This window comes from Aythya marila (genome assembly GCF_965140915.1).
Source record: "Aythya marila genome assembly, chromosome: 21".
NCBI classification, from domain to species: Eukaryota; Metazoa; Chordata; class Aves; order Anseriformes; family Anatidae; genus Aythya; species Aythya marila.
In genome coordinates, this window is record NC_139062.1 from 1235868 (window position 1) to 1259468 (window position 23601).

The 23601-nt window shown below is 55.3% G+C and overlaps 2 protein-coding genes across 4 annotated transcripts in view; both read left to right on the plus strand.

The window, feature by feature from the left end:
* The window catches only part of PRDM16 (PR/SET domain 16), a 282537-nt gene extending 271600 nt beyond the window's left edge, over positions 1-10937 (plus strand). For 2 of the 3 annotated variants that reach the window (XM_082777085.1, XM_082777086.1), the window contains exons 13-16: positions 516-685; positions 1463-1637; positions 2021-2251; positions 5235-5376. In XM_082777085.1, coding sequence (XP_082633211.1) covers positions 516-685; positions 1463-1637; positions 2021-2251; positions 5235-5247 — 589 coding nt within the window. In that variant the 3' untranslated portion in view covers positions 5248-5376. Of the gene's footprint in view, positions 1-515; positions 686-1462; positions 1638-2020; positions 2252-3196; positions 3372-5234 lie in introns of all 3 variants that reach the window. The other variant, XM_082777087.1, reaches the window with a different exon arrangement.
* Positions 10938-13388: 2451 nt separating this feature from the next.
* ARHGEF16 (Rho guanine nucleotide exchange factor 16) lies at positions 13389-23600 on the plus strand. The gene is made up of 14 exons (XM_082776821.1): positions 13389-13941; positions 14609-14660; positions 15029-15198; positions 15819-15875; positions 16246-16406; positions 17512-17664; positions 18163-18292; positions 18652-18726; positions 19482-19574; positions 19806-19960; positions 20269-20478; positions 20829-20902; positions 21229-21330; positions 21673-23600. The coding sequence occupies exons 1-14, from the start codon at positions 13399-13401 to the stop codon at positions 21810-21812; spliced, it is 2115 nt and encodes a 704-aa protein (XP_082632947.1). The 5' UTR covers positions 13389-13398; the 3' UTR covers positions 21813-23600.
* The last annotated feature ends 1 nt before the right edge of the window (position 23601 follows it).

A 23601-nucleotide genomic window follows, 5' to 3' on the forward strand; every position in this document is an offset into this window, starting at 1 on the left:
CCTTTAGAGGCATGCTCTGCTGCCTGTATCTTGAGTACCACAAGGAATTTCAGAAATAAATCTAGGTTTGTCTGTCTGTCCAGATATCTGCGTCATGAAGGGATGTGCAAGCTAATAATGGGTTTATATTTTTAACCTCCCTTCTTTCTTCTCATTCTGTCTTCTTTCTCCTCTCCCCACAGCCATATTTCACCTGCTTCCCCAACAAATGAGAAATAAATTAACTCACCTTTCTTGTTTTTACATTGATGTGTGGAAAAGTAATTATTTTGTTTAAAATTCTTATTTGTTTGGACGGCGCACTTCTTAATTAATCCTAATCCTTTCTTTGTGCTCCTTGAGTAACAATAATATTAGATTTGTCTGGAATGATTAATGCCTCATGTGTTCCAGGTCCTCAGCTGAGTAAAGATTTATAGACCAACATTTTCTGGTTTTCTGGTAGTCAGATTTTTCTTTTTTTTTTTTTTTTTCCGCTCACGTTGCACTCTTTGGCATTTGCTTCTATTTTTCAGGTGTAAATACTGTGACAGGTCATTCAGCATTTCCTCCAACCTCCAGCGGCACGTTCGAAACATCCATAACAAGGAGAAGCCATTCAAATGCCACCTGTGTAACCGATGCTTTGGGCAGCAGACCAACTTGGACCGACATCTTAAGAAACACGAACACGAGAATGTTCCAGGTAGCAAATGGCATTGCTGGGTGCTTCTGCTGGGGCGCCGGAGGGAGAAGACACCGTGGTCTCATCTCTCTGGTCACCTGGGGAGGCCAGAAAGCACTGTTTCTTTATGCTGAGCATCACTAGGTAGTAAAAACCAAACGCCACCTCCTCATGCAGCCAGTGATAGCACAGCTGCAGTGCATCACAGTAACACAGGCACACGGGCAGAGCACTCAGCTCTGCCACGGTCTTGTCCGTGTGCCCTTTTCCAATCGTGGAATAGCAGTCATGACACTAACCTCCTGGGGACGCTGTCCGGGGAGCGTAACCTCCCATCAGGAGATCTTTTGGTACAAAGGTGTTGCAGACACCCCAAACTCTACCAGGGGTTTTCAACCTGAAATGTATGTGTGAAATTCAAGAAGATAAATAGACTTTGTCCTGAGAGAAAAACTGAAGGAAGAAATTCCTGTGCTGAAGCCAGCTATGTGATCTCTCAGCCAAGGGAAAAGCTTTACGGTAAAGTTAAAGGCAAACAGCTATGCAATGGATAGTGGTTCCTGATTTGTATATACCATCTGTAAATGCTAAATACCATCCGTGTTTCTCTCTGTAGTTCAAGTCTGGAAAACATGAGCCTCTGTTGATGAATCCATGAGATTTCTCTTAAATATTACATTCTCAATGTATAGTGAGGGGATTGTTGCATAACGTTCCTCCTCGATTTTTCCTCTTAACAATAGCTTTGACCAGATCTGATTGTTTCTCCTGTTCTCTTTTCTTGTTTCTCTCACTCAGTGAGCCAGCACTCTGGAGTCATTACAAACCACCTTGGGACCAGTGCCTCTTCCCCAAACTCGGAGTCAGACAACCATGCACTTTTAGATGAAAAAGAGGATTCGTATTTCTCTGAAATCAGAAATTTTATTGCAAATAGTGAAATGAATCAAGCATCAACTTTAGCAGATAAAAGGTAGAACAAGCAAATAAAATCACCTGGTGACACGTATTGTTAACATGGTTAAAAGACCAGTCGGTCTCTGTCCTGTGATTTAAAACACTCAAAAGAGAGAAATGTAGAAATGTAGCAGTTTGGAAGGAAAATGCAATCAACTGTAAGCTCTAAGCCTGGTGTTAAGTCTTTTCAGAAAATTTTAACTGCCTAAAACATGTCAGTTTTCCTTTTCCTTGCAGTGTAAATGATATGTATATGTACAGAGATACATCTCTACGTGTTTGCATGCATACACGTATATGAAAATAATGAAGTCTTACATGACAGTGAAAAGGCATGACTTACTCATTTGGTATCTTTTCTTCCTTTTTTTTTCTTTCCCCATTGACCAAATATTTCAGGCCAGAAATCCAGGATATTGATGGCAATTCCCAGTGTCATGGATTATCAAATGAGAAAACAGAAGATGTGGATGATGAAGATGAAGAACTGGAAGAGGAGGACGATGACAGCCTGACAGGGAAGTCACAGGATGAAACAGTATCACCCACCGCAGAGCCCCGAGGAGCATATGAGGATGAAGAAGATGAAGAGCCCACATCTCTCACCATGAGCTTTGACCACACCCGAAGGTGAGGTGGGCCGTTCCCTTTGAGAAGTCAAATGGGGGCCAGACTTCTGACCCCGTGTCACTGGTAGATTGTGAGTGCTACTGTTTTATTTTTCAAGCCATATATCATACCTCCAGTTTGATTTAAGCATTCACGTGAAAGATTCCATTTTCACCGTGGTGGGGGATACGAAACAAGTGGACTGCAAGGAGAATCCGTGATAAGATGGATATCCAAGACTTGAGGAGTTAATGGGAAAAGAGTTAGTCCAAAACAGAAAGCATCTTTTTAGCATACCACAGTTCAGTGGATAATGTCCATCTCTAAAACCCTGGTCAGGGCACAGGGAGAGGCATATGCATACAGCCCAATTTGCACTGTGCTACCCACTGTATTTGTGGCCAAATGTTGACTTCAAGTGAAGTCACCAGAGCGCTGGGAAAAAGTGATTTTTTTTTTCCCTGAGATCAAGCCATATCTATACACCTTCAAAATCAGTTTGTTGGCCGTGGTGTAGGCTTAGCATTGCTTTTTCTGCCTCAGTTTGACACTCGTAACAAACGTCCTGTGATGCAAAGAGCAGCCTCTCATTTAGTCTCAGCGCATCGCTGTTCTCATTGCAACTCAGACCGCAGCAGTGCTGTGTGGGCACGGGCACCGCGTCGGACGTGTCGGGGAGTGGGCAGCAATTGGGCACCTCCAGGCAGGGAGCTGTAGTCAGCCTGAACCACAAATACTTGCAGCACTGATGCTTGTACGTGCGTAGTCATGCTCTCCACTTTTTCTTCACTCCTTGCACTTTGTGTCATTTCTGTGTTGTCCGTCTGTCCGCTCACGCATGTGGCTTGTGAGACCCCCATGGTGTGTGCATGCAGGCACTGGGTTAGCACCACTCACATTGGCTGGTCTGTGAACGGCGAGACGAGCTAACAACAGGTCAACCCCTTCCCCTGGTCATTGGTACAGGTGTATTGAGGAGGACGAAGCCGGCTTGTTAGATTTGGAGCAGATGCCGAATTTTGGGAAGGGGCTGGATCTTCGCAAAGCAGCCGAGGAAGCATTTGAAGTTAAAGATGTGTTTAATTCCACCTTAGACTCTGAGACAATAAAACAGACTCTGTACAGGCAGGCTAAAAACCAGGTGGGTATATGACAGAACATTTTATCTAGCTTGCCGCCAGCACGTCCCATAGGATTAGCAAGCAGCTGGCCTCCTTTAGCTAAGGTTTATTTTCTTCCCCAGCCAGTGAGCAGGAATTCTGACTGTAATAAGTGAATCGTGTGGGAACTGTGTCTTGGTGCAACTATACAGAAATTGAGAAGAAATGGAGTGGGCGTCAGGTCTAGGTCGCCAGGTCAATTTATCACTAAGCCTGTGTCGTGAGAACATGCTTATAGAGCAAGATAGCGGCATCTGTCTGTTTTTATCTGTCTGTATAAATGTCTTTTTCTGACTATTATGTATTTATGCTTCACTGTGCTGGACAGCAGAGCTCACACTCAACGCTTCTAACCGTAAGCCTCTAAGAAAGGTGCTCGGAGTTACTGCCCAGCTACCATCGTTGGCTCTGTAGAGAATTTGGGCTTCTGCTTTCAGAGAACCACTTTGCACCTAGCTATGGAACGTGGTGTAAAGTAAAGGGTGTGAATAATGTCCGTCCTGACAAGTGCCAAGTACGTTAGTGGAGGCTTGATGATATTTAATACGGGGGATAAGCTCAGCTGTTGCACTGCAGTCCTTTTCTAACTGTCAAGCAGCAGAACGTGTCTTGAAATCTATCCTCAGTGCCCAGCAAAGCAGTAGCTTAATGCAGCTGCCATGCAGAACAAGATTTATGATTTATTATCACCTGGAATTTGTGAAGTTTTGTCCTCCACAGTAGGTGCTAGGGCTAAAGCTGGGGAAGGGACTGCTCGAAGGTAGGACATGGCTTTTTTCTGGGGGAAACTAAGTAAAGCACAAGCCACTTGCCTGACTCTTACATGTGTCCTGCTACTAATCTGGCAAATGTACTAACTACCTGGGAAAGCTTGCTCCTTTCAGATTCGTCCTACTTTTAATGTCTGTCTGATGCTTGGTGGAGGTCTGTGCTTTTTGAACCAGGTTCATACTGACTGAGGTGCAAGCCTGGTTATGCTTAAATGACCATAAGTAATATAAATAATCTGAAATAGGGAATGCAGTCGTAAAACAGCGTTTGTGTGAGCAGCAGAGCACTCCTTGGGAGCTGTCTGTCTTTTACACAGTTAGAGAAGCGTGTGTGCCCTTAGCACTGCCAAGCTGAGCCTCTCTCAGCACGTACCTCCAGGTACAGCAGGCGGTGTGCTGACCTGACCAGTAGGTCTGACTCTCAGCCTGAAGAGGCTGAAGCTGGATGCCAGTTGGTGTTGGCACCGTCACAGCTGCACTGCTAAGGGTCCTACTGCACTGAGCGTTGTACCAGGGTCCCAGATAAGGTGTGCTCTGTGGCTGTTGCCCTGCAGAGGCTTGTGCCTGGGTGGGTGCTGCACGGCCACCACTGCACTCACACGTGGGAACATCCTTGCAGCAGCTAGTGCAGGATGGGGGGAACTGTCCTCTGCTGTTACATGTCAGAGGTGGATTTTACCTCCAGCACACGAGGCTGTCGCCTACCCAAGGCCTCACATTTGTTTGGGCTGTGAAAGGATGCCAAGGGTGTATGACTCTTGGAAGAGGGAGAGCATCTGGGTTAGAGAAGCGAGCAGATCCTTAGGTAGCAAACACAAGTCTCCATGCAGTTTTTCAGCAGACACTCAACCACTTCCCTGCAGCAGAGACCCGACAAGAACATACGAGCACACTGGGAACACCAACGAGCTTTCCATGCCTGTGTTCCTAAACGCTGGCAAGATTCTTAGCCCAGGCCAAAGGGTGCTGGCAGTCTTAGGGTTTGGTGAGGTGGTGCTGTGCTTCGCACAGGTTACTGCGGCCTGTCCTGCGTGCGTATTCACACGTCCCCTGCGTTACTCTCTTCTCCTGCAGGCTTATGCAATGATGCTGTCCCTGTCTGAGAACGCTCCCCTCCACACGTCCTCCCAGAACTCCCTGGGTGCTTGGTTGGACATGGCAGGAGCAGCTTCAGAGTCGGGGACCTTTAACCCCATCAACCACCTCTGAGAGGTCAACAAGGCACTGGCCAGAGTCCCAGCGAGGAGGCGGTGGTGCTGCAATTACCCTAGCAAAAATCCCAGCAAGCAGAAGATGGATGAGAGGGCCTCAGGAGTCGCCTGGACTTTTGGCTGAGAAAGAAACCTGTCGCATCCGACCTACAAGTCCTGCATTTTTACCCGCCCAGAGTTTCCATTTGTAATTTATCAGAATGAACCTCTCCAAAACTGGATAACTGATGCAGCCCCAGGATTTCTGCCTGTAGGAATAGCATAAGCAAGACATGAATTGCAACAGTGCAATCAAATTGGTCCCTCTAACATTACAAGACGGTATCACTGCGCCAGTGAAGCCCGCATTTAAATCACGTCTTGAAACCATTCGGTAGCTTAATCCTTTCAACTCAGCCAAATAACGGGGTAGCAAGGAAACAGAGCCAGATCGGACCTGTCCCTGGTGCAATTCTGACAGTCACGGGAGTTACACCAGGGAAGGGTAAATTTAATTGACCTCAAAAAGAATCTGAACTTGTGCACTCCCACAGAAACATGCCCTATCCTTTGTTCCCAACCAAACGTACCGGCACAGCCCAAAGCTTCTCAAGAGTGAGGCCACGCTGCCTGCGGTCATGCTATGCTACGTGCGGTGTCCCGGTTGGGAAATCTTCAGCCTGGAGCATTGCTGAGGCTGGGTTGTTGGTGTGTCATGCAAATACGTGGTTCACAGTCACCGGCTGTGCCCTGAAAGCCCTTCTGCCTGTGCCTGCACTGCAAGGCTGGGAAAGCTTCCCATCTCTGGCAGTGCCTGCGAGCCCGAGCTGCTGCCTGCGCTCGGAGCATCCCGAGTGCTTCGGAACAAAATCTGTGCTCAGAAAATCTCTGGCGAGCAGGGTGGTGGCATTCAACCCTGCTCTGGCCCTGTGCCTCATGGCAGGGCTGCCTGGACCTCCCCAGGCTTGAGCACCCCGGGTAAATCCGTGCCCAAGAGGTGCAGGGGGGGCAGGGGGGGCGGGCAGGTCCAGCCTGCGGCGCAGCGCTCGTGGCTTCTGCTTCTCTCCCAGGGTTTGCTTCAGGGTGGTGTCTTCTCGGTGTCGGCAGTATCTGGGAGCTGTGGCAGAGATTTCTGACTCCTGCCGTTGTTTTGGTTTGCTGGGTGGTTGTTTATGGGCAGCACACTGCCAGTTGGCCTGTAATTGTAGTAGGAAGATTAAAGCTCCCTTGCTTCAGCAGTGTCAGGGGTTCAACCCACTATTCAAGCACATACAAGAACAGAATTGTCTTTCTGACTCTAAAATTGCTCACGGATCTTTTATGAGTGATTTCAAATTGCTTCAAAGTCTCATCTCTTTTACCGACCCTAAGCAGCCTCCAGAAATGCTGTGATGTTCGTGCTGTTGTGCCTTGTGATTACAACCCGGTGTCGCAGCAGTGGTTTTGCAGGTAAAGCTGAATTACTGAACGGTCTGGGAAGTGATTAGACCTGTTCCAAAGAGCAACATTGGCTATACGGATAAAATTTAGGATGCGTGTCCTGAGAATTTGCTATTTGCAACATGATAAAAATGAGAATTTCCAAGCCTGCTGCTGCCACCGAGCGAACGCTGGGGTGCTCCGGCCAGGAGGAGCCTTCCCCTCGGGGCTGGCGTATTGCAGTGCCCGTGTGCTTCTAGCAGGTCTCGTATCTGGTAGTAACTGCCTGCAGGGCTGGGCTGATGGCTGGTTTCAGAGAAGCAGCACACGGTGGTCGGGATATCTGCCTGTGAGTACCTGGCGTGCTCAGGCTCTGCTGACTTTGAAGGAAACCAGAGAGGAGCTGCTGTGCCAGGCCGGGATGGAGAAGCACAACACGGGAGCCCCGTTCCAGCACACTGAAACGAAGGAAAGAGCTACTCAGAGAAAGTGGAGGTTTGGTTAGGGACCCTTTGTAATTCACTCTTTGCACCCCAGAGCACACCTGAGGCTGGCTTTGGATAGCCGGGAGCCTCAGGCCACCCGAGGAAGAGAGCGTCTCTAGGGTGTTCCGCTAGAGGAGGAACAAAAGGTAAACTAGTGGTGTCGGTGTATTTTCCAAGAAAATTTACCCTTCCCATTTGGTTCTCCACATCACCCTGTGAAAGTGCCCAAGGCTCTGAATCCAGCAGGCAGCGGAGGCCGAACTGCTGCGTGTATTTGCACAAAGCTCCCGGGCAGACACGGCCCAGGACCCGGCACTGTCAGGAGGCACCGGTCTGCGAGCGGCACGGGGACGCCCCCAGCCCCACAGCACCGCCCTGCCCAGGCGCTCGGCCTTTAAATTATTCCCCCAGGGGCCAACTGAAAATAATAAAAGAACTGTTTTCTCTTCCGGAGGGAATTTATTTTAATCTGTACATAACTTGTAATTTTTTGCTAATTCTTTTCTTATTTTGTTTCTTCCTTAACAGTATTTTTTGCATTAGATATCACTATTGTGAAGAAATAATGTTAATATAAGTATGTAGTGAAGGACCAAACTGGTGTCATTAAGGTTGTTTGTTGTATGATCGATAACCAGGGAGTAGGAAGAGTTTGTTAACGTGCCAAACGACCCCGATTAATCCTGCTATTCTTGCTGCCGATTCTCCAGACAATCATACGCCGTGTTACCCTTGCGGTCAGGTGCCAGCTGCATCCGACTCCGGTTCCTATTTATTTCCTTGGTGGGCTGGGAAGCAAAAGCAGCCTCCGCAGAGCCAGCCCCGTGCCCACAGGGGGACAGGGAAGCGCTCAGCCACGGCACGGCTCAGCCCCGCGGCTCCCAGGCGCCAGGAGGCACCGAGCGGTGGCACAGAGCTGTCCCTGCCCTGGGGAAGCCCAAACACCTCGCTGCTGCTGCTGCTGCTGCTGCTGGCCTCCTGCGTGCCCGGAGCGAGCCGAGCCCGCCCTGAGCAGGTGCTGGGACATTTCTCGCCCTGCCATAGGGCTCCGCGCGACACCGAAGGCAGCTTCAAGGAGGTCGGCATCGCGCTCAGCTCCCCGGAGCAGCAGCGAGCTGGTCTCCAAAGCGTGAGCCAAGTACTGAGCAATGCAAATGTTACGGTGGGGTTTGTGGGTTGGTTTTTTGGTTTTCTTTTGGTCTTCCCTTCAGCATCTCAGCCCTCTGTTCTGTCGCGTTGTGTCTCCAGAGGAGCAGGTCGGCGGCTCCCTGGAGGGCAGCTCCCCGCTGCTGGCCAGGGGCGGGGGGCACGCGCCAGCCAGGGATCAAGGACATGAAAAATAGAGCTTTTTGAATCATGAAATGATTTTTTTTTTTCTTTTTGCATTTTCCTAATTCAGTTTTCTTCCCATTTTCTCAAGCTAGTGCCTCTGTTTGCTTTAGGATCTCCTGACTCCTCTAATTTAGCACTGATGACAAGTTTTAATTTTTCCACAGTTAAATAAAGAGAAAGCCTCGCTGGTTTCCATTTATCTCGTAGCTCTCATTCAATTGCACTTAAAACGTGTTGCAGCTCGTAGCAGATGTTTAGGTTTTGCTTTGCTGTTTCGGACAAAAGCGGTCACTCAGCTTTGAAGGATCTTTCCCAAGACGTGTGTATGTCAGGATGGAGCTGGCACGGGCAGTGGGGAAGGCCTGGGTCCCCCTGGCTCCAGGGGACACGGAGCTGTAGTGCCTAAGGCCACCCGATGCCCCTAGCCCGGCGTGCTCAGGACCCCCCGATGGCGGTGCGGTGCCGCAGGCGCGTAGTTGCAGCGATTTCAGTACGGCCTGGTGCTTGTATGAAAGCGAGGGCACCACGCGAGGTGTGATGCAGAGCGAGAACATTTGGTCCCCAGGGGCTTCTGAGCACCACGGGGCCGTGTCCCCTCCCTGGGAGCCCACCACAGAGGAGGACACGGGCCTGAGGCATGGGCTCAGCTGCGAGGTTTTGAGCACTGATGGGAACGGCCGTGGCTGGGGCACAAAGCCCATGGAGCAGCGGCAGTGCTGAGGGTGCCGGTGCACCCATGGGAGCTGTGCACACCCATCAGGAGCTGCCTGCGGTGCCCTTTGGTGCCCGGGGATGTCCCTGGGGGCTGTGCTGTGCTGGCTGCGGGCTGTTCCTTCGTGGTCACGGCAGAGAGGAGCAGGGCTCGAGAGGCACGGCTCGGTGCCAGCAGCAAACCCAACCCAGGCAGGGTTCAACAGCAAAACCCGAGCTGGGCCTGCTAAGCTGCATCCCAGGACAAAACGCGGAGCTTGGTTTCTGTCTTGCTTAAAACAAAGTAGTGGAAGCGTTCGGGTTCTCCCTCAGCAGCACTTAGGCTCTCGGTAGACGTTCTTGAAAACGGCTTCTCACTTCCTACGAAGCGTTTGGAAAGCACTTGCACAACGACGTGAACGTGTTTAGACTCTAAGCATCAAAGCACTGGATTGTGAGCCCCCTCCCCTCAGCCAGTTTCAACCTACTGACTTACATTCAATTTTTACGTGCTGTACTGTGTGTGTGTGTGTGTGGCGGGGAAGGGGGAGCACCGTGGTGGAGGAGCCTGCGCCTCGCCGCCTGCCACAGAGCCGGCGGGGAGCACGGCACGGTGCTGGGAACATCAGGGCAAAACCCTCTGCTCCTGGGTGACGGTCAGTGGTGTGCTCACAAAGCCATGAACCTTTTTCTCTGTAGTGTTGAGTGATACTGTGATTAAAATGTTATTGAATGATTCCGAGATTATGTTTTTTTTTTTGTTTTTTTTTTTTTTCTTCTGTCATTAATTCTTATTACCACTTTGGAAAAAGAATGAAAAAAGAAAAAAAAGGCAGCTTTGATTTCCAAATGTGCAATTCACATGTGAACAAAGTAATTCTGAAAGTAATTCTCAATGTCTTTTACATTCTCGTTGCTCTCTTCAAAGCAAGAGATGTTTTGCCCTGATGTCATTTCCAGCCTGCAGAAGATGTAATTTAAAACATATATATATTGTGCTTGCAAGAATCATAAATCTGTGCATCCCATGTCATTCCTTTTCCCATTGTTACAATACAGATATGATTTAGTTGTTTTTTGTTTTTTTTTTCTTTAGGACTGTATAGTGTTTTTTTAAATCAATTGTAAATGTCTGGTTTTCATATAATGTTTAAAAAACATTGAGAAAGAGGATGGTGCTTGTTCCATATCATTCTTGATTGTATATTGCTTCTGTTATGTTTATAAGTAAACTGTGCATGACTTGTGTTTAGCAGTCATTATTGTGTCTGTTTGTGAAATTTTTATTAAAAAGAAAAAAATTCCGTAGATGCACTTATTGTATATGTGATTAGATTTTGCGTCCGAGGCTAGAAGCCTTGAACTGCCAAGGAAGAGAAAAAAAAAAAAAGTGTTGGCAGTTATTAATTAATATGAAATCGCTTTGTTGGGAGCATAATGAAATAAAAGATATGAAGTGTAGAAAATAATTAAAGAAGCGATTTTACAAATTTCATTTTGATGCTTGTGATAAAAGACAAATGTACTTGTGTAGAGAAATTCCTTTAAAATAATGAATAGAAAAAGCTGATTTTGAGGTTAATGCTGTAGAATAGGAATGTATACCAAATGTAATCTTTCCAATGCTACAATGAATTTATACATGAGATTGATATGCAATAAACCTGTGTGCTTTTATAAGCAGTGGTCCTTGAGCTTCTTTTTTCTGGGAGGAGTGGCAGAGGCACAGCACCAGGCGCAGCAGTGGGGTGGTGTAAGTCGTGTGTAAGCTTTGGTGCAAGTTGTACGGGCGCCGTACGGAGAGCACGCGCCAGCACAGGGCTACCAGGGATGTGTAGGGGGAGAGTTCATCCCTCCCTGCTGCCCGGCTGTGCCTGCATCCTCCTCGGGGGAACGTTCCCAGGAGGAAGAGCAAGAACGGGGCCGGGGCCGGGTTGCAGAAGGGCTGAGGAGCTGTTTGGGAGCAGTGAAGGCTCTTTCCTTTCACAGCTGAGAGCGGCGAGTTAGCGACTATCGAGTGATAGCGGTCAGATGTTTCAGCGGGGGCACCGGGAGCAAAAATGACTTGAAAGCAGGGTCTTTGAGCTAACAACGCGCATTACAAAACCGGTGAATGGTCTCTGCTTCAAAAAGTCATTCAGCGTGATCAAATGATGGGATCCCACCTCCTGCATAATAGCACTTCCCTGGAGTTTGCCGTGCGAGGGCTTCAGTCGTGGCTGAACTCTTGAGTAGGAGCCCTCTGCAGCTCTGTGACGGCCGGCAGCTTTCTCCTTATTAGCCCCGGAGGGAAAGAAAAAAACCTCTCGGATAAGAAAGCGCTGATAATAGAGCGATTGTCTGGCGAGGGGAGAGCGGAGTCTTTTAGAAGAATATTGCCGACAAGTGGACTTTGTCATCCAGAAAGCACTTGAGATTCTCCATAAACCAGGGAGAAAAAGGCTCCATTTTTAACAGGGAAAAAAATCAGAGCGGAGGGCACAAGAGAAGGTCAGGGAAAAATCTGCTCCCAGTAAACACCCGGAGCAGAGCCCGGCCCCTGCAGGCAACTGGGCCGCGGGGTGGCTGCCCCCAGCCTGGCCCTGGGGCCCTCCCTACCCCAAATGGCCAAACGCCACCTTGGGGCCATGAAATGCTCCGGACGGATGCTTTATGCCCACACAGGGACAGCCTGCGGCCTCTTCCAGCCACTGGAGACCCAGCTGCGAGGCTGAGCCTCGTGTGCCCGGAGCGAGGAACAATCCCTGGCCCGCTGGAGCTGGTTGTGGCTGCCCAGACCCCGAGCAGGGCTGGCGGAGCAGCCTTTGGTCGCCCCTCGGTGCACCGGGTGCTCCCCGGCCTCCCTGCGAGGCGTTACGGGTCGGGGTGCCCCAGGAGCATGGGCTGGGGCTGGGAGCAGCACCCTGGGGACCCAGCTCCTCGGTGGGGCGTCAAAAAGCAGGAGGACAGCGCGGGGCAGCCGCATGGAGCTCCCTCGGCAGCCCCAATCAGTGAGGAGAGGAGCGGGGCCGTGCTCAGCACCGCGCAACGGAGGGGGCCGGGACCGGGACTGGGACCGGGATTGGGATCAGGATCGGGACTGGGAATCCGGATAGGGATCGGGATTGGGATCGGGATCGGGATAGGGACCGAGGGAGGCCACCCCCGCCTCCGCTGCGCTCCTCCAACCCCAGGCCGGGCAGGGCCGGGCCCCCGGCGGCTCCTGGCGCCGCGAACTCCTCCTCCTCCTCCCCTTCCTCCTCCTCCTGCTCTTCCTCCTCCTCCCTTTTCTCCTCCTCCTCCTCCTCCTCCGCAGCTGGCGGGGCTGAGGCGGTGTCTGTGAGTAGCCGGAGGCCGGGGCCTCCCGCGTTCCGGGGGGTTTTTTGGGGACTTTTGGGTGCTTTTGGGGTGCTCGGGGCGAGCACAGGAGGGGCTGCGGGGCTCGGCTCCGTGGGGCTGCCCCCAGCACCCACGGTCTCTGCCCCCCACCCGCGGGGTCCCGGGGTCCCGTCCCGGTCCCCTGGGAGCGGGGTGAGGACCCTGGGCTCAGTGGGGGGGCCTCGGGGCTCGGAGCGGGGCCGGGCAGGGCTCGGGTCGGAGGGACGCAGCCGTGGGGTTCCCTTAAGCTCCGTAATGGGACGGGGAAGGAGCTGGGTCCGTGGCACCCTGCACGGGGAGCGCTGGGTGCTGGGGCGGGGGGGGGCTGCAGGGGGCCAAAACTGGGCTGGAAGGCGGTGGGGAAGGGGTGGGCTGCGTGCCTGGGCCCTGCAGGGGGGGCACAGAGCACGAGGAGGGCAGTGAGGCCTGGGGGGGTGCACCCACAGTGACCCTGCCTCCGCGCAATGCTGGGAGCGGAGGGGGAGCACCCGTCAGCCCCGTCTGTCCCTGGCTTTTTGGGGGCTGCCGGGCTCCCACCCACACCCGCTCAGCACCCGAGGGGTGAGGCGATGCCCCCGGTCAGAGCGGGGATGTAACAGCACCCTGGGCTCCATCCTGCTCCTCTCCCAGCCCGGGCCCTGTCCCCATGTCCCCACACGATGCCGTGTGATGACCCCAGCTGCTGGGAGAAGGCACTCAGCCCTCTGTCTGTCTGTCCATCTGTCTGTCCATCTGTCTCTTTCATGCAGCTCTCCAGCTGCCACCATGTCTCGGAGCCCCCACAGCAGCAATGCGGACGACAAGCCCTTGCTCCTGGAGTACCGATGCCACCCCCTGCAGCAGGGACCCCCCAGCTCCATCCCCACCTCCCCGTCCGGCACGCGCAGCCCCGACTCGGCGCCACCGCTGGGCCCCTTCCCCTTGGCCGAGCCGCGCCGCATCGTCCTGAGCACGGACAGCCCGGCCGCGCTGAAGGTGGGCACCCAGCAGCTCATCCCCCGCAGCCTGGCCGTCTCCACCAAGACCAAGAACCCCTCGCGGCACCCGAGCACGGGGGCGGCCGGCTCCGGCCAGGAGCCCGCGTGGCCGGACCAGAAGCGGGCGTCCATCCCCAGCATCTCCCTGGAGGAGGAGGAGGATGAGGAGGACGGCCGGGGGATGCTGAAGCGCAACCTGAGGAACATGTCCTACCGTGCTGCCATGAAGGGCTTGGGCACGGAGACGGAGCCAGCGGCCGCCGCCGCCTCGCTGAAGCCGGTGCTGGAGGAGGGGAGCGCTCCCCCTGCCCGCAGCCCTGGCAGGAACAAGGTGGGTTTGTGCCCGCTGCCGCCCCATTTATTTTGGGCCCCGTGGCTGTGAGCTGCTTCCAGGGGCTGTGCTTTCCTCCAGCACCTCCTGCTTGCAAGAGCATGGATCTGGCAGGGTGTGCTGAGCCTAGGCAGCTGGGCTGTCACCTACGGGTGCTGTGGGTCCCCAGGGAGCAGCTGCTGCAGCTTCCGTGAGGATCGCGGCTCCTGCGGGGCTCCCACGGGCCTGCAGGGCGGGGTGGCCGGGCGGGGGCCCTGGGCCTGCACCCAGACGTGGGCGAAGCAGGGCTGGGAGGGCCGAGACGCCGAGCAGGCAAAGTCCAGGTGCGAGACAGACGGATGGGAAAGGCAGCGGAGTAACCAAAGGATCATTCAGATTGTGACCCTGATAATGCGAGGTGAAAGCTGAGTCACTTCAGTACAGCAAACAACAGTGTAGACAACAGTCGGTCTGAGACAACAGGGTGGTGTTTGCAAACAGCCTGCCCAGGGAGCTGCTCCCCTTCTCGAGGGAGCCGAATGCTTCCCAGGGCCCGGAATACAGCCGGTGGGTGTCTGACCCTGGCACGAGCTTTGTGGCAAGGGTTGTGGTTGTGTGGTCCTGCCGTGGCAGCGAGATTTCCTCGCGGTGGTGTCAAGCTCTCCTCTTCCTCTTCTTCCTCCCGCAGAGAACCTTCGGGCGGAAGCGGGTGCAGAAGCGGGGCGGCTCGTTCAAGGACCGTGAGTGCTGCTTCTCCTCCTCCCCAGCCGCTCTGTGGTGCCTTTTCCCAGCCCACGCAGAAGGCGCAGGGAATCCCTGGCAGCCCCTTTGCTGTGTGTGGGGCTGGCCCAGGGCAGCCGCTTCCCCCGCGCTTCCCCACCTGCAGCAGCGGTGCTGTGGCCCCGCTCCCCAGGAGGGCGCAGCCGCGCTCACAGCGGGAATGCTCCCAGCTCTGTTTGCTCAGGGCAAACACTGTGGAGGCTGGCGGCAGCCAGAGCTGCTGGCTGGTGCCGTGCAAAGTCCTCAGCTGGGAGGTGCTGGGGTGGGGAGGTGGTGGGAGGCGAGGCGGGAGGAGGCTGCTCTCACCCCCCGGTGCTCCCCGCCGCAGAGCCCCGGCTGTACCAGGAAATCCGCGAGCGAGGGCTGAACTCGGTCAGCCACGAGTCGGACGAGGATTTGCTGGAGGAGCCCATCCCCGAGGAGCCGTCCCCGCCTGACGCCGCCATCGTGGTGCAGAGCTATCGCCCCGCGCAGGTCACCTGGAGCCAGCTGCCGGAGGTAGGAGCAGGAGCACGGCTCCTGGCCGCGTCCTGCATTCCCCGGGGGAAGTGGATAAATGGCGAGTGCAGCCCTGGGCAGCAGCATCGCCTCACCCAGCTGCTGTCCTTGAACCCTGGAGCAGCCATGTGAGCTTGCCTCCTGCCTCCAGGCCATTTCCCCGGGCCTTCTGCTGGGTCTGGGAACCCTCACCTGGGAAGACCAGGCTGCACCCCGAGCAGTCTCCATGTTGTGAAAGATTATTTTTCTGCTCATCCGTTCTTGAAAGCCCTTATTGCACCAGAAGGTGACCTGCTTATTAAAAAGAAATAGAGCAGAGTGTATTTTAAAAGCTGTCTGAGCTGCCAAACCAATAGTGAGCGGTGTTACCCCGGCTGTGGGGTGCTTTGGGGCAGCCCGGTGCTGGTTGGGACACGCCGGGCTCCTGGCAGGTCTGGGCAGATGCCGGCCGAGCTGCTGCGGTTGCCCTCATTGAGGCACCCCAGCAGGCGGCTCTGGCCGCTGGTGTTTTTGGTGGAGAGCAATCCCTGCCTGCAAAGCACTCCCACTGCCGAGCACAGGAGCTGCTGGGGTGGGTTTGGGGCTGTGGGGAGCCGGAGCTGACCCTGTGCTGCCTGCAGGTGCTGGAGGCGGGCGTCCTGGACACCATAACCCCCGAGGAATGCAAGCGGCAGGAGGTGAGAGCGGCCCGCGGGGGCATGGGGGTGTCCTGCTGGGGCGGGTAGTGCTGGGGGCTCATCCCAGGGGCTCCAGCTGCTCCGAAGGATCAACCACCAGAAGGGAAAGCATCTTCATGGTGCAACGTGGTTTCGGGGCTGTCTGAAAGCATGCAGACATTGGTGTAGGCCAAGCGATGCATGAGATGGTATCAGGAGGTGCTTGGAAAAAGTTTCCAGATGTTATTAATGCAAATAATGTGAGTTATTACTACATGCTATAAGGTCGTTATTAATGTAAATGAGGTGCAGCAAGTTGGAGCTCACCCCTCTTGCTGCCGGTGGCGTCGCAGCCTGCCCTGCTGCCTCCTCACCGCCCCGCTGCTTGCAGGCGATGTTCGAGATCATCACGTCCGAGTACTCCTACATGCACAGCCTGAACGTCCTGGTGTGCCACTTCATGAAGTCGGAGGAGCTGAAGGAGACCATGACGCAGACGGAGCACCACCACCTCTTCTCCAACATCAGCGACATCCTGGCCGTCAGCACCAAGTGAGTGCACGGGTACTGGCACTGCGCTGGTGAAGCTGTGCAGCGCGGAGCGCCGCTGCTTTGCCGTGTGTGAGCAGCAGCCCCTCAGCATCGTCCTGGTGCTGGTGCCTGGGGTGAAGGGCTCCGTTCTGCCCTGCTGCCGTTTTCTGCTCACCCTGAGGTTTTGTAGCAGGGAGCAGTCGCGTGGCTGCACTCGGGCACTGAAGCGGGGGTGCTCCTCTTGCTCCATCACCGTGCCCGGGGTGTTTCTGTTTGCTGAATTTCCCAGCTGGGGGCTTCCCAGCCAGGCGGACAGGATGTGGGACCTGGAACTGCCTCCTCCGAGAGCTCGCCCTTTGCCCCCTGGGGGTGGGAGCTGCAGCGGGTGCTGTGGGAACACCACACCAGGGCGGCACCGTGAGACCCGGTGTGGGGGCGCAGGGGGCTCCTGCTCCTGCTCCTGGTCCCCGCAGCTGGGCTGGGTGCGGGGGGCCTCGGGAGGGCTGCAGCACGCAGGACCCTCCTGGGGGATGGGGATGGGTGGGTGTGGGGAAAGTCGAGCAGCTGGTGCACATCTCAGCTGCGGCAATTTGGGAAAAACTCCCAGCGTGGGAATGTCGCTTCAGAGCGAATAATTCAAGGAATTGTTCTGCTCTGGGACACTTGGCCTGCGGGGATGGTCCCAGCAGAGCCTGCTCATGGCAAAGTGCACCGAGCTTGGCAGCTTGTGTGTCGCTCTGGTCTGATAGCTCCCCCGGACAATCTCCTTCTGTAACTCATAAACCAGAAAGCGTTTGCTGCCCCAGAACTGCTCTGCTCCCGCAGAGACACTTTGCACAGATGCCAGCTGCGATCCTGGCCACAGAGGTGCCCCTTGGGGCTGGCAAAGGGCCAAGGGAGGACAAAGCAAAGGCCTGAGCTGAGGGGAGACCCCTGGGAGTAAAGGTTGAAGGGGGACTGGAGGAAAAGGGGCAAGGCACCAGGGAGGGCCTCCAGCTGGGCCGTGCCATGGGACCAAGAGCAAGGCACCTGGTGGGAAGGCTGAGCCGCCCCTGGGCCAGCTAAAAATCCCCTCGGCCCTGCCCCAGTGAGGCACGTGGTGAGGCCGCTGGCTGTCTGCCCCTAGCTTCTTTGAAGACTTGGAGAAGCGACACCAGGAGAACCTCGTCATGCCCGACATCAGCGACATCGTGGAAGAGCACGCCTCGAAGCACTTCAACCCCTACGTCAGTTACTGCTCCAACGAGGTGTACCAGCAGAGGACACTGCAGAGGCTGCTGTGAGTCGTGCTGTGCGCTCAGGCTCCTCAGGGGCTGCTCGCAGGGCTCCGAGCTGCTCAGGGCTGTGTCCTGCTGAGCACCGAGCCTCTAAGACCTGTACTGCGTGGTGTGGGACGGGATTTGGGCTGTGTATTGAGAAGAGGAGGGATGGGGGCCAGCTGGGGGCAGTGCTGCCCCGTGCTGAACCAAGCCATGCTGCGAGCGGGTCCTGCTGAGGGCGGTGGTGTGGGGTGCTTTAGGGATGCTCGTGGAGGCTGCTTCTGTCCAGGCTGTCCCCGTGGTGCTGGCCGTTTCTGACAGCTCTTCCCAACTTCTGGCTGATTCAGCATCTCCAGTCATTTTTCCATCACCTGCCCGTGGATCGATCCCTTTTCTGTGCCCACTCAGCAGGACGGGCTGGTGCTGGAGCTGCACTGCCAGCCTGCCGCGGGGAAATCCTCTGGAAAGTCTTGATAACCGAACAGCAACGTTAATGGAGGTTTCTTGTCCCGTTCCAGAACCACAAACCCCCTATTTAAAGAGGCCTTGAAACAAATTGAAAGGAAACCAGAATGTGGAGGGCTGCCAATGATCTCATTTCTCATTCTCCCCATGCAGCGAGTAACGCGGCTTCCCCTGCTGTTAGATGTAAGTAAGTCAGAGGTGGCAGCGCCGGGCACCTCCTGCTGCTCCCTTCCTTGGCTCCCTGAGCCAAGCAGCAATCTGCCAGGGGGACCGCTGGTACCTCGGGAGCAGGGCCGGGTGGATGCCTGGTGCACGAGGTGATGGTCACGGACGTGGCTGCTGTTAGAGCCCTGCCAGGAGCCGGATTCGCAGCCACCAGCACTGTTCAGTCGTGCTTTGAACGCGTGTCCTGTCCTGTCCTGTCCTGTCCTGTCCCCCTGCCAGGTCCAAGCAGGCATCGCCTCCGCAAAGCCCAGGAGGCCGTCAATGCGCAGCTGCTCTGTCCTGCAGTGTCACTAAAGCATCTTGTCTTGATGTTCTAGACTGTGTGTCAAAAAACTAAAGCATGCACTGCAGCGTACGGGGCTGCCACCAGAGCTCTGAAAGCCATCAGCAAGGTGAGGACAGCCACCACCACCTTCCCTCCCTCCCGGCGCTCCGTGTCACCACCCCGGTCCCCACCTGGGGGCTGGCCTCTGATTTTCCTTCTTTCACGGGGCCACTTGAGATTTCTCTGCTCCAAAGAGCTGTTGGATGCACACGTCTTTTCTATTGCCCATCTTTTTCACTTGATTGTGATTTTTTTTTCCTTCTTGTCATCTTCTCTTCGTTCCTCTTTGGCCATCTTTTGTCCTTCCCTTCACTGTTGTCTTCTCCAGGGGTGCTCTCTCTATTTTGGAGGCCCCGTGGCAGTGTCACCGGGCTGCTGCTCTTGCCTCATTTCTGGAGATCCATGCGCAGAGCAGGGAACCAAGCAGGCCAGTGGCGCAGCAGCAGCAGTGGCAGCTGTGGTCCTGGTGCTGGCAGTGCAGCTGCCCCACCTCCGTTTGCCTTCCCTGCTGGTTATCACCTCCTTGTGGCTCCCTGTCTGCTCCATCGCCAGCCTCCTCTTTATCTCCCCTCCTCGGATGATCGGTCCTTCCTCTTGGTCCTGCCCCTTGGTGAAGCTCTGTGCTCGGTTTCTCTGTGGTCAGAGAGACCCTGCTGCCTCTCCTGGTGATGTCCTGGGTAGGAAATCCTGGAGACCTGCTCGAGGTCTCCTGTCAGAGGCAGCCAGCAGCAGTGGGATCTTTGCCAGCTGTAATCGTGCTGATGCAGAGGCAGGATGTGCTGAGCCTCCTCCATCCTCCCCTTCTCCTGTGTTTTTTTCCAGCTGGTGAAGAACTGCAACGAGGGAGCTCGTGCCATGGAGAGGACAGAGCAGATGTACACCCTGCAGAAACAGCTGGAGTTCGGAAAGAAGAAGGTGAGGATGGGTGGCGGTGGGGGCTGGGTCCATCCACACTGATTTGTGCTTTGATTTTTTATTTGGGATGATCCTTTGTGACCCAGGGCTTGGACCCAGTGCTCCTTGTGTGTCCCTTCCAACTGGGATATTCTGTGATTCTAGAGTCCCCTGTGAGCTCAAACACAGCTTTCTGACTTGGTGTTCCCTGCCACACGGGACATCAGTCATTCTTTTTTTTTTCCATTTCAGCCTTTTCCACTGATCTCTGCCTCCCGCTGGCTGCTGAAGCGGGGTGAGCTCTACCTGCTCTTCTCCGAGGAGGCAGGAATCTTCCGCAAGGGCTCTGGCAGGGTTTGCTACCTCTTCCTCTTCAACGACGTCCTGATCATAACCAAGAAGAAAAGGTGAGGCTCGGGGGCACCCCTGCCTCTTGCTGGGAAGGGGCTGGAAGGGCCTTGCTTTCCCAAGCAGCCTAAGGAAACCTCAAGGTTCCCCCATTGTGAGCATTTTGGAGGTGTTTCTTGTTAGGGCAGCAACCAAATTCCGGCTGGGAATGGCCCCCAAGTGCACAGAGCACGTTCAACTCCGATCATCAGCACCGTGATGGGCACCAGAGCTGCGGGTCATGCCCGCTGCGCGCGGTCCCCCGGGCCAGCACGGGCAGGCGGCTCCTTCCCCCAGCTCTGAGATGCCCGTCCTGCCGTTGCTGCAGCGAGGAGAGCTACACGGTCATGAACTACGCCACGCTGGACCAGGTCTCGGTGGAGAAGGTGGAGGCGGCGGAGCCCCCTTCCCCCCCGCCCGCCAAGGCAGGGAGCGGGGGCGGCACACGCGGCGCGGCCGGGGGGCACCTGCTGCGCGTGGTGCTGGAGCGCGACAGCGAGGGCAGGCGGGAGGAGGTGCTGCTGGCGGCGGACACGCTGTGAGTGGGATTCTGTGCTGCTGCACGGGGGATGAACCCTGGGTGTCATCTGGGGGGCTTCTGCATGGCACCCTGCCCCTCCTGCTTGTCCTGCCGGAACGGGTCCTGCGTGGGTGTCTCCCCCTTGCTGTGCTTCTCCCCCTTGTCTTTCCAAACGCTCCCCATATCACACATTCCCCACACAGTCAGCAGTGCGGCCATGTCTGTGTGCTTTTGCACACATCAGCATGTGTGCTCGCACTCAGTCCCACTGCCCGTGAAAGCCCTCGTGCTGCTGGGGAGCTCTCAGTGACTTCCAGCAGCCGCTGCTGCCCGTGGCTTTCCTGCACATCCCAGTTTTCCCTTGCCAGGAGCGACCGCGCACGGTGGGTGACAGCGCTGATGCACAGGGAGAGGGAGCAGCCCGACACCACACCACGAGGAGGTACGGGGGTGCAAATCCCACATTTCTGCCCTGTTTGTACCCGCTCCTGCCTGCGATGGAGCTGGGGACACATTGATGAAGAGGAGGAGAGCTCAGGGTACCGTGCCTTGCTTGTTAGGAGTTTCTCCCATTCAGATATTAGCCTCTTCCTCACTCAGAGCCCAAATACATTTCCTAGGAGGGACAGGAGGAAGCCTGATGGAGGCTTAGGCTGCAGTTGAGCCTCCCACGTGCATGCAGGGCAGGGCAGGAAGCTTGGCTTGCACTGGCCGGTGCGGTGCGGCCGTCCCTTCTCACCCGCTCCTTTTTCTCGTCCTGCCCTGCAGACCTGAGCCAGGTGGAGATAACCCGTGCCTACATGGCTAAGCAGGCGGACGAGATCTCTCTGCAGCAGGCGGACGTGGTGCTGGTGTTGGGCGGGGAGGACGGTAAGTGCTGGGGAGCGGCCGGAGGTGGAAAAATCTCAGCAAGCCGGGGGCTGAGCGATTTTTCAGAAGCTTCCAAGAAGCTGTAGCAGGGGCTGAGGTCCGTGCCCTTGGCTGGAGCTGTGGCCCAGCAGATGACAGTGGGGCACTGGGGGAGCTCCTACTGCCACGGGTGGGCAGCCGAGGAGCCCTGGGCTGTGGGAGCAGCACAGCTTGGAGCAGCCAGGAGCAGAGCCCCACTGCGGGCACCTCCATGGCAGGGTCACCCTGCGGCTGCCACCCCGCACGCCTGTCCCCAGCGGCCACCACCCTTCCCTATGGCATCAGCACTCGTTCTTCTCCTAGGCTGGTGCTGGGGCGAGAGGCTGCGGGATGGTGAGAGGGGCTGGTTCCCCCAGTCCTGCGCCCGGCCCATCACGAACCGCACGGCGGTGGAGTGCAACGTGCGGCGGATGGAGAGGCTGCGGATAGAGACCGATGTGTAGGAGCGGTGCCACAGAGACGTGCCTCGGCCCTGGCCAGGGGGCTTCAACCCCCCGTGGGCTCAGCCCACGGCAAGGAAGGCAGGAGAGCCTTTCTTCTCGAACTGTGCCTGCACCGGGCGCTCACAGGCACCAGGTTTCGTGGTTGGGCTTGGGCTGCAGCTGGAGCCGCGGTGACAGCAGTTGTTAACGTGGGACCTGGCAGCGGGTGCTCCTGGTCACCCCTCCGATGTGACCAGCCTGGAACAAGCCCTGAGAAGCAGCTGAGGTGCTGGCTCAGCTTGAAAGGGACAGGGCTCAGCCCCAGCCTGAGTTCTGGGCACTCCCTGCTCCCAGCTGTGTGTGTTTCAGGAAATATCCTGCAAAAAAACCACTTCGGGTCGCAACAGAATTCAAGCTTAATTGAGCGAGAGACCAAATAAATAGAAAGTCACTGAGGCTTTCTGTTTATTTCTCTTAATTGCGGAGTAAGTAAAAATTTTTAACCGGTGCTAAATTAGAGGAGACAGAGTCTAGGAGAGAGACACGAGCTACATGAGAAAAGGAAGTTTCTGTAGTAAGAAATAAAAATGGTTTTAAAAAATATATAATTTGAAGAAGTTTCTGTGTTCCTTGGGTGGAAGGGCAGGGGATGGGGCTGGGCACTGGCACCAGGGGCTGCCTGGGCACCATGAACCTAGTGGGGCCGAGCACTTCCCCGTCCCTCGGGCTCGGCGGAGGCTGCTTTTGCTTCCCAGCCCACCAAGGAAATAAATAGGAACCGGAGTCGGATGCAGCTGGCACCTGACCACAAGGGTAACACGGCGTATGATTGTCTGGAGAATCGGCAGCAAGAATAGCAGGATTAATCGGGGTCGTTTGGCACGTTAACAAACTCTTCCTACTCCCTGGTTATCGATCATACAACAAACAACCTTAATGACACCAGTTTGGTCCTTCACTACATACTTATATTAACATTATTTCTTCACAATAGTGATATCTAATGCAAAAAATACTGTTAAGGAAGAAACAAAATAAGAAAAGAATTAGCAAAAAATTACAAGTTATGTACAGATTAAAATAAATTCCCTCCAGAAGAGAAAACAGTTCTTTTATTATTTTCAGTTGGCCCCTGGGGGAATAATTTAAAGGCAGGGCTGGGGGCGTCCCACTGCTGCTCGCAGACCGGTGCCCCCGACAGCACCGGGTCCTGGGCCGTGTCTGCCCAGGGGCTTTGTGCAAATCCATGGACAGGGCTGGGTGAGGCAGCTGGTGGTCCCCGTTGTGGGGTTGATCCCCTGGCAGTGACTGTCCCCGCTGCTGCAGGTGGCAGCCTAAGCCTTGCAGCGCTCTCGTGCTCGCTGCTGACTGTGGCTGTGCGGCTCCTGGCAGCTCCTCCGGCCCCTTCTCAGCCTCTGGGCTTCCACCACAATACGGAAATGTCGCAGGGGCCAGGACAGAGGAGGACACCTAATGAGGGCTGTGCGTTCACCAGACCACACAGGAGCTCCGTGCCGTGCCATACAGCACGCTGACTGCACCTGGTTCAGGCTCGCTTTTCCCTGGAGCAGGTGATGTGGGATGCTCAGGTGGGCTGGCAAAGCCCTGGTTTGGGACCAGCTCTTGGCTGCAGAGCCCAGCACCTTCTCCCATGGCAAACAGGAGCTTACAGTACAGGGTGGCTGCAGAGTCAGGAACAGCCAAGTGGCGTGGTGCCACACTGGGCATGAGCGCTGCAGAGCTGGGAATGTTCACCCGCCAGCTTTGACAACGCTGTTGTGCAGCTTCCCATAAATATTTTTGCATAAAT